At 39.0% G+C, this 10,142-nt stretch overlaps 1 protein-coding gene across 1 annotated transcript in view; it reads right to left on the reverse strand.

The window, feature by feature from the left end:
* PRPF18 (pre-mRNA processing factor 18) overlaps positions 1-9,414 on the reverse strand; it is a gene marked incomplete at its 5' end in the record, with an annotated part of 11,100 nt that extends 1,686 nt beyond the window's left edge. Inside the window, 6 exons of the mRNA XM_010286625.1 lie at positions 1,364-1,519; positions 3,943-4,014; positions 4,503-4,643; positions 5,599-5,667; positions 7,363-7,509; positions 9,269-9,414. Coding sequence (XP_010284927.1) covers positions 1,364-1,519; positions 3,943-4,014; positions 4,503-4,643; positions 5,599-5,667; positions 7,363-7,509; positions 9,269-9,414 — 731 coding nt within the window. The remainder of the gene's footprint in view (positions 1-1,363; positions 1,520-3,942; positions 4,015-4,502; positions 4,644-5,598; positions 5,668-7,362; positions 7,510-9,268) is intronic.
* Between the last annotated feature and the right edge of the window lie 728 nt (positions 9,415-10,142).

Raw genomic sequence — 10,142 nt, forward strand, 5'->3', positions numbered from 1 at the left:
CAGTGCCGTGTTGACTGTGCTCTGAGCAACGTTGGCTGGTTGCAGATGTCCCTGCTCATGGCCGGGGGTTGGACTAGATGGCCTCTAAAGGTGCCTTCCAACCCAAAGATTCTATGATTCTATGACAAACTAAGGAATTCATATACATTGTATCTTCCAAAGGGCACATGAAGAGACATCAAGCATCACTACAGAGTAGAGATCTTCCTGCTAGAAGAGTGGCAAATGGACACAGATGGGCAATTGTTCATCAAAGTTGGAGAATAAGCATTATGTCCCTGTTGAGGCCCACAACAATCTTCCTTCAGAGTCCAAATTCCTTTTTTAACACAGACTAACAACAAAACTGGTTTAACACAAGCTATTTCATCCATTACATACTTCCAAGCAAGTATTACACTAACTGGAGTCTGTCTCTGAAGATGCGTAATCCACATGCCAATTTTAACCTTAGAAAAGAATTGGTCAAATTTAATTTGTTGGCTCTTCCAGTATCTAGAGCTTCCTCTGACTTCACCATGATATTTTCACAGGTTATGATAGTAAAAACTATAGTTGAACAGGAACCAAAGGTTATACTTGTAGCCCCAGTACAAAGAGGCTCAAGGTAGAAGGAGAAGTTGCATTTTACAACCAATCTGCTTGCAGACATCTGTAGAAGTTGAAAAGCAACAAGAATCCTGCTGCTGCAGCAGCAAGATCCTGCCAGAAGCTCCAAGCTCCACGATGCTGCTCTGGATGCTTCAGAGTTAAGCCAGAAGGCTTATGAAACAGCAACTGGCAAGAGGCAAATACATTTAACATTTAACAATACAAGGAGAGATGACTTGTTTCCTCAGACTCATCCACCCAATACACTGAAACATCAGAGAAGAAAAACACCACAGCTATTAATTCCACAAACAACAGAAGTTCATGACATGAGTCTGAATATGCACACGAGGAACTGAACCTGGAATTTTGAGCCCACACTGTTAAAGAAACATGTTTGAAAAATTTACCTAGTTGCAGAAATAGTCAGAAGGACTGTATTCCACAGTATTAAATTCCACACATGATGTTAAAACTGAGTTAAGCAGTGAAGGAACTCAGGAGAATAAAGCGTGTCTGCACAGCTACTTTGGTGTTCATACAGGATCACAATAGTTAAGACGCAGGGAAATCCATTAGACTCTGTTCCTAGCCCAGCACTGAAGAGCTTTCAGGTTCGGGATGAGCTACCTATTAAATGCTTGAGCCAGCTAAGGCAACTGTCCACAGCTAGGACCTTCTTACCACATCACCTGTAACTATGAATCCCGTATTTCTCAAAGATCCCCTAACTTCAAGAACAAATCTGTTGGATTTCCAAAGCTAACATTACCTGAATATACTTCCTTTGAGTTTCATCGTTGAGAACGTGGGCTACGTGCTTGGAGAAAATCTTTTCACGACCGGTTCGAGCGTGGATGCCAACCATAGTGACACCAATAGGCCAGGGAGCGTTTCCAATAGCCATCTGAAGATAGGCATCATTTGCCTGAAGGAATACAGCATGTGCACACATAGCAAAACAGAAAAGGCATCAGAAAGCAGAGCAGTTTTGCATTGCCAGATACAACACCACCACAGATTCCAGTCTCTCTGAATCAGGTTTCATTGCACAACATTAACCAATTTTACAACACACCTTCCTAACACGATCGATGTTTATGCTGAACTCTGAGGGAAGCGAGGACTATGGACTTTACCTATAGGGCAATGAAAGAAAGCACTGGATAAGGCAGTCTAATATTGATTAAAACTGAAGTTTACTGGGACTATTTTCAACTCAACCTTCTCAGGTTCCCATAAACTTTTGCCTGTAATCACCTTTACAACCCTTGTCATTTCGGTTGCAGACTAGACCAGGGAGCCGGTCTGTAAGTGCAGGCCACTGCAGGCTGACACTGTGTGTGCAGAACTGAGGTCAGCCGGTACACAGGAGCGCACTGGAGCCTGACAACTCTTGGAGAGAGCAGCTAGCTTCCAAAGAGGCTGAGAACCAGCTCTTGACAAAACTGGGTTAAATAAGCACATTTGTAACAGTATCTATGAAGAGAGCAGTAACAGCAGTAAATGAATCTGAGATTTCCCAATCAAGATAGCAGACACCCTTTCTTAGCACAAAGCTGTAGCAGACAACGTCACTGGGGAAGAACAGGGATAGAACTTGAAGGGAAAATTAATAGACAGAAAGAGAAGAACGGAGCTTAAAAAAAGACATGACAACTGAGAACCAGGAAGTGAGGGGGACACACACATACATGCAATTAGAGAAACAGCTTCAAGAAGGATGTGGAGCAGGACATTCTTCCACTATTAGCGAGAAGCTACAAGACTCACTGATAGAGTTCATTTATCACCTCCTATTTAGAGACTAAACAATATGAAGTAGCAATCATGACCAGTGGGTGCAGTTTCTTCCCATTTGGCACTGAGCAAACTGGGAGGTGAATAATGAACAAGGCAGGGGGTTGCAGACAAAGCTGAGAGCAAACCTGAAAAAGGGACCTGACTTTGACTTTGCCTACAGCAGGCAGAATCTGAACAGTCTTAGTCAAATACCTACTTACTGATTTAAATATGGTTTTGTGATGAAACATAATATGTGAGCATGCAATTAAATACCCTTCCAGGACGTTACAACAGGGTTAATTAAGCTTGAGCAGACAACTTGGGATTCTGGCATTTGCCTACTGTCACATGTTGATTTCAAAATTTAAATCTTTCCAGCATTCCATCTAACAAAGCAGTAAGAATTTGTGGCTGCCAGTATTCACTAGGCTGCACAAAGCAAAAAAGCACAGAAGACAACAGGAGGCAGAAAGACACAAGTCTCTTAGGAAGCAAAATGGAAAATGATATGAGTAGATTTAAAAGCACAAGGCTCTTTAACCTAATTAAAAAAACAAAACCCAAACTTCCGAATGCGTACTCAACTCCTCCAAAAATCAGTCTGTGAGTTTACATAAAGCCAAGCACCTCCAGCAGAGAGGAGCGCAGCTGACTAACCCAGGAGATACACCACATTCCCGCATGCTCATTACTTTGTTTGAGAAGCCATCGGAAAAGGAATTTCAACATAATGATGACAACCAAAAGAAAAAAGTGCCCTAAAACGAAACCCCACTATGATACACCCCACACTTTCAGTTCTGCTTTCAAATGATTTGGATTAAGCTAGCTTTAGGCCACGTACAGTTTTTTCAATACCAAAAGCAGGTTTGCTTGCTTACTTGACAAATTATCTAAGTCCTCATAAAAATAATAAGGAGTACTAGAAATTTGAAGGCAAAAACACAGCTCAATTTCCTCTGCATACACAGCTGCTTAAGCAAATGCTATCGGTATTTGAGTTCCACTTCTGAAGGCAGCTACAAACAAAACCTAACACTGCCTTTGATCTTGTGTGTCAAAGTAGTTCTGCCTCCTCCAGTAAGCAGACTTTATCCAAAAAACTTGCATTAACTTACCTCAACCTTACCAGGCCAACTAATGTTAGCATAGCCGAAGAAAGGGACAGTGTCTCATATTCAGTAACTCAGTTCAACTCAGTTAATTCCTAATGAATTAATTAACACCCTATTAATTCAATACCTTAATTTAACCTTACAATATCAGGTTACCCATACAGGATTCTTCTGCAACTTAATATAACCATCTCTGAGAAAAATTCTATTCATGCTTGCAAAGCTCCGCCATTTCACCAGCCTCAAAAAGATCTTCTGACAGGCTGTGGATCAAACACTACCTGGAGCCTAACCTTTAACGGCCATTTTTTATTTTGTTTTGAATATATGTTGTGTGTATTTCCAGCTATGTATCTTCAAAATGCAAAAAAATGGGAAATGTTGAAGCAATAAACTCAATCTATTAGAACCAGACAGCCTGTGCATGCTAGCAGAGTGCAAACAAACATACCTTCACATACTCTCTTTGCAACATGAATTTAATAATATCTGTTATTGATTCTTTGATGTCTGCAGGAAGTGTCTACAGGAAAAGAAAGGGAAAAAAAAAAAGACAACATCTTTACTTCAGAGCTCAGGAAAACCATCCTACTCAGCATTTATACAAAGTTTAGCACCTACCCTAGCTTGAGGACTTTAACAAAGGAAAACATCTTGGTTATTTAGATGAAGGATCTGAAGAAACAGAGGTTAAGTGGTTACACCTAGTAGCTCATGGCAAAGTGCAAAATACAATCCCAGTTCTCTATCATATCTGCAACCCAGCAAACAGGTGATACGTAAAGCAACACCTGGAAAAGCAAGTGGGTAGGCAGAAGAATACACTGGTCAAGATAAAAAGGTCAGAACTGGGAGTCATGGGCTCTAGACACAGAAACTCTGGCCAATTCACTTATCCTCTCTTCTTCAGCGAAGATAACATTATCTTAGGAAAGGGCACTAACCACTGGGTACTTTGAAAGCAGAAGTTAAAATAAGTCCTACAGAATAGTGACATTTAAAGAGATTCACCCTTTTCCGAAGTTTTCTGAAAAGTGGTCTCAGGTACGATTCTGTCTGCTTTTGAGTGGCACTGTTCAGCTTCCCCTGTACTCCCCGTTTCACATAGTCTTCTCTGGCATTCAGCTCCTTAGCCCAAACTCCAAGAAGAAACTGGATAAGGAACAAGCAAATTTATGTCGTAGTGCCATCTAGTGACTTCCTCGGCAAAACAGATGGGAACAGTGGTTTAAGCCACCATGGCAAAATTAGGTTTTTTGAGAAATCTCTATTAAAAAGGCAGGAAGCCTCCTTCACAGGGATAGGCAAGCAGGAATATGAACAACCCTCCTATTATAAGCTTTTGAGAAGGAGCCTAAGGAACAGTAAAGATAACAGTGAAAATTCAACACAACAGAAAGCAAACATGTCAAATGTACATTCTCTCCACCTGGAAAACAATTTTTGAGCTTTCTTTGTCTGACTACCCAACCCAAACTATATTAAAACTGCCAGCGTATCTGATACACACAAATGAAAGCTTTGACTCTTGCTGTGACTTCTGATCATCACAATAGTTACACAGGATCCATCTGACTCAAATGAGAGGCAATACAGCCTTCTTGCCAGGAAACAATTTTCTACCATCCACTTGAACCTGTTTCCTCAGCAAAGCCAGCAGACTTCCTTTAAAATTCTCTTATTTCACATAACAGTACCAGGTGACATTTCATTTCAGCTTCCACTGCTCCTGGGGGAGGGAGGCAGCGACTCCTCGGAAGTTTTTAATGCCATAGTAGTACATAGAAGCAACTATATACAACTGCCTCAATTATCACACGGAAATCAAAACCATATTCATTTTGTCTGGAAAAGTAGGACCAGATTTTGAAGAAAGCTGCTCTCCCAACAGCTTGTTTCAAGGTCTAGCAGAAGTCACGACTGTGACTAACTAAGGCTGTGGAGTTCCAAGGATTAAAAAAAAACCCAAACAAACACATCTTAAGCATAATGTGTGAGTTTTTCTCTCCAAGCAGCTGAAATCATCCCTTCTGTTCACAAAATCTATCTACACGATAATAAAAAATATTACATAGCTACAGAATAATTAATCTTCTTTGTTTGTTACCTTCAAGAACTTCGTTATGATGTCCATATCATAGTGATCATCACCCCGTCCTAAGGATTCTCCCAAAGCCTAGAACAGGCAAAAAAAGGCAATTATTTCCACACTGTCTAGAAGTTTGCCACCACCACCACAGCAGAGTATGATTCACTGCATCGTGAACTGTAATAAACTCCACCAGAAATCCAAAACACTGGTTAGGAAACAGAATGAAACAGCTATATATGCTACTGAGATTCATTAATCTATTAAAAACATTTAAAACAAAAAGCCAGTATGATTATTTCTGAAAAGTCAATGCAACAGGAATTTTTCATTCATTAACTACTAAATTATTGGGATAATTAGCAGCTGTCTCTCAGCACTGTATTAAGGGGAACTGTGGGTGCACCGCATTTTTGAGATCCCCAAAGCCATCAACTAATTACTTTGTTAAGCTATTTCAATTCTCTGAGGTACTGGGGCTTTTTACCATTTTTTTAATTGTAACTCTGAATTTGAGGGAACAAATCTAAAAAAAACACACACCACACACCAAAAAACCCAATAGTATTCTCCAGTAACTCTAGCTTCCTGCCTAAACCTCAAAACTGTTAATACTAACATCATTTTTTAGAAACATTTTCCGGTAGGTATAGTTGGATTGATAATTTATTTCCATTGTCCTCACATTTGCAAAGTGAGTTTTGGTTAAAAAAATCTCCTAGATTTAGAACCAAATTCAGTGCAAGCCCTTACACTCAATAGAATGCAGTTAAAGTAGCATAAAATTAAGACTGAGGTGTTTCCAAACTTTCAGAAAAAGATTATTTCCGTGGCTCAAACCAAGCCTGCCCTACTGCCCCAAAAAGGGGCTATTTTGAAAATTAACAGATTGGTAAGTGCGGCCCCATTACAGCTGGTATCCATTCTGGTGCTACAGCTATTTTACACCAGAACCCTTGGTACCCTAAAAAAAAAAGCCAAAGACTATCTCCTTACAATAATGTATTCATTTAAGCTTTCAGTTATAAATCAAGATTATTTCTTAAACACACTTTTGGAAGGATGATATGAAGATTAACTTCTGCAAAGAGTTTTGAAGATTAAGTGTAAAAATCTTCAGCCTGAGTTCATGTGCTTTCCAAAACATTACCCTAAAATACCAGGTGCTGAATGCACTTGACAGCACTCATTCTCCGCTCACTTACACAAATGCTGTGGTGATCATAGTCATTTGCACTGTAGTTTTGGGACACGTTGTTTCTGCACCTATATTTTCTGTGATCTGCCTACTTCTGACTTCCACCACTTCTTTGTCCTGGATGTTTTCATATCAAACATTCTTTCTGTGTGTCTATTTTTCAAAGTCCATTTTTCTTGTGTAAGGAAAATTCATCAGTACTAAGCTCATTACCCTCTCAAATACTCATAGAAAGGGCTTTAGAATTTACAACCAGGCAATGTATTTCTATTAAATTCTCTACTTCCAAACCCCCCGCAGAGGGAATCCTAACTGTACCACTTTCTTTGCAGGCAACACCTGCCCCCTTTTTGATGAGACACTGTAAACAAAGACCACTTGAGTTTTCAAATGTCTATTGTAGGCACCTATAGTGCAACTCAAGGCTTAGAAACCTAATTTCCCAAAAGAGCATATCTAAGGATACTTCAGAATGCCGAAGTTAGATGTTGAAAACAAGAAAACTTTGTCTAAACAATCCTGAAGTTTTCTCACAACAATATACTACATCTAAAATCCCTTAATTAAAATCTATCATCACATACTTCTAGTTCTTCAATAGTAGTATTCTCCTCATGGACTTTCAAGTCATTCTGTGAGTCATCGTCTCCTGCTTCTTGGCCACCTACAATTTCGTTCAGATACTGCTGGTCAATCTTATCCAAAGCAGCCTTCAGATCATTTCTCAGGCCCTGGAAAAGATAAGAAATTACTAATTTACAAAAATACATCAAGTAAATAAAAGCAGTTCAGTATTGTCACTGTGAACATCCAACTTCCATTTAAGAACAGCCAAATTCTGTAAAGACATGCATAAGGGTTTAGCTTGGTTGCCTGAATTTAAACTGAATTCAAAGAACAGTTTCCGAATTGCTTCAGCACTTAACAAAAAGCAGGTGCATGAACTTCTGTAACGTTCATACCTATGAAAAAGACTTTTTACCATATTTTCACCAGAAAAGCATGGAGGACAACCAACTGCTAAGACCTTCGTCAAGACATTTTCTCCAAGCAATGCACTGAACCATCCCAAAACAAACAGAAAACAGACCATAACCATCAGCAGCCCTACAAGTCTTCACATCTGCCCTGAAAGCAAGCTATAAATAAGGTAAGTAACACTCCTTCAGTACTATCACATAAAACATTTACGTCTTCTCCTTACTACCAATGATTTAAACATAGCAGAACGCTTTATATGTTGTATCAATCTACTCTAGAATAGGTGATAAAAAAATGAATCTATGGTTTCAAACTGATGCTACAGTTAACAGCTGCTTTTAAATAGAAGAAGGTCAACTTAGTCACAGTTAGAGGACTTGCATTCTTATCTTGAGACACAAAATATAAAGCCCTATAAAGGAGTATGACATTTCCTACCCCAAGATAATTCAGCCATTCCACTGGGAATACATATGTACAGTTATCTCCCCTCTTCCATCATCATACTTGACTGTCTGGAGCATTTCTATTAATCATTTAGTTGTCTAAAAATGTCTCAACCACAAATTGGTCCACATTTTAAGCAACACATAGCAACAGGAGTGAGTGAAACATACAAAATTCACACAAAAATCCAGCACAAACCTATTTATGAGCTCACTATTTCCTAATAATCCTACTACTGTCATCAATGTCACTGCAAGCGAAGCTTTCATTAGCAGAATTTTTTTTTTTTAAACCTTTTGATCTGTCTATCTTTTTTTAAGACTTGAACAAGAAAAGGCTCTCCTTTCCTGGGCAGCACCAGCAAGGACATTTCAAACAATTCAGTCTGCCACAAATTAAGGAAGGAAATCCAAATTGTCACTCTCTTAGCTGGGTTGAAAATTTGGTTAATCGTGAATGCAAAACAAACACCAATTGCATCTCCTCGCTTAACTACTCAATTCTTAAGACAACAGTAATAAATCAGTTAACCAGCATATATCTTTTAGACATTTTTTGAATTGATGGCTACTTAAAGGGAAGGGGGGTAAAATGAAGTTTCCCTAACAAGTTGTAGCTCTGGAATCAAGGGGTTTGAAAAATCATTTACACACCACAAAGACAGGATGCAGTCCTCCCCTTACTTACCTGTACCTTCTCAGAAATGCATATAGTCACAAGCACAGGCTAGTTTTAACAGTAAACGACTGTCTTCTCTGTTGGTTAAAAAGCAGGTAACAGCACAGGCTGGAGTACTACTGACACCTGGAGGCCCTTTTTCCAACTGAAAAGGGCCTAGAGTTGAACTGTCTAGCGTAAGGAATTACAACTGCGTACAAAACTATGACATTTAACATACTTTCTCAGGCAATAAATGAGACAGAGCAGATATTTCTCTTTGCTCTGTACTACCACTCCCTCCTGATAATTAACAGTTACTGAAACTGATTTTCTGTAACTTTTATAGTGCTCCTCAGTGGTTATCGCACTACAAATAAGTAACTAACAGCTAGTCAGTCTTACCTTGTTCACTTCAGGTGCAAGAATTTCTATCTTCCTCAGACGTTGAAAAGCATCATAATCTGTTTCTCCAAACAGTCTGATCGGCTCACCTCTCTCTCGTAACCTCCTGATAACCTGAAAAGAATCAAAGCACTCCCTTACGCAAACTCGTAAAGGAAGCAAAATAAAATCCAGAATGACGGATTTATTTGCTTTGCTTAGAATAACAAGCTGAGCTGGACTGGAGAGGAAATGGCAGTATTTTAAGCAGTAGAAAAATGTTCCAGACACTTTATATTCTAAATATAAAATTCCCACAGTATTTCAGTGAAAGGTCATTCCAAATATTACCAATCTAAATTTTGCATAAAACCCCAAGCTGCTTCGTATAGCCTAACTTCTTCCTGCTCTGACTTGTTTAAACAAATACACAAAAATCATCCCTCTGGCAGAGCTTAAAAAACAGTTTTCAAAATCACAAAGGAACTTGACAATAATCTCACTCACCTACTTGTGCCTACTTGGCAATAAAAATTGCCATCCTTAAGCATTTGGCAAATATTAAGTCCCATAATCTAATGTGATAGTTACTTTAAAAATAGATATAACAGAGATGTAACATCCTCCCTCGGATGCTCTGCAAAGTCATAGGCAAAGCCAAAACCTGAACTTTTTTCTCCCGATTCCTTATCTCATGCATTGCTTCTAAATCTCTTTATGCTTACCTTTATGCATTTGGTGTATCAAGCAATAGGCTTATTGATAGATGAATCACCATGAAATACTTTGGTGATCAAGAGAAGGGCTTGCACTTCCATTTCATGCCACCACTTAGTTGTACCAATAGACTGGCTGGAAACAAACTAAATATCTTTATAGATGATCTAGATGAGGG

The sequence above is a fragment of the Phaethon lepturus genome, unplaced genomic scaffold (assembly GCF_000687285.1).
Source record: "Phaethon lepturus isolate BGI_N335 unplaced genomic scaffold, ASM68728v1 scaffold47584, whole genome shotgun sequence".
NCBI lineage: Eukaryota > Metazoa > Chordata > Aves > Phaethontiformes > Phaethontidae > Phaethon > Phaethon lepturus.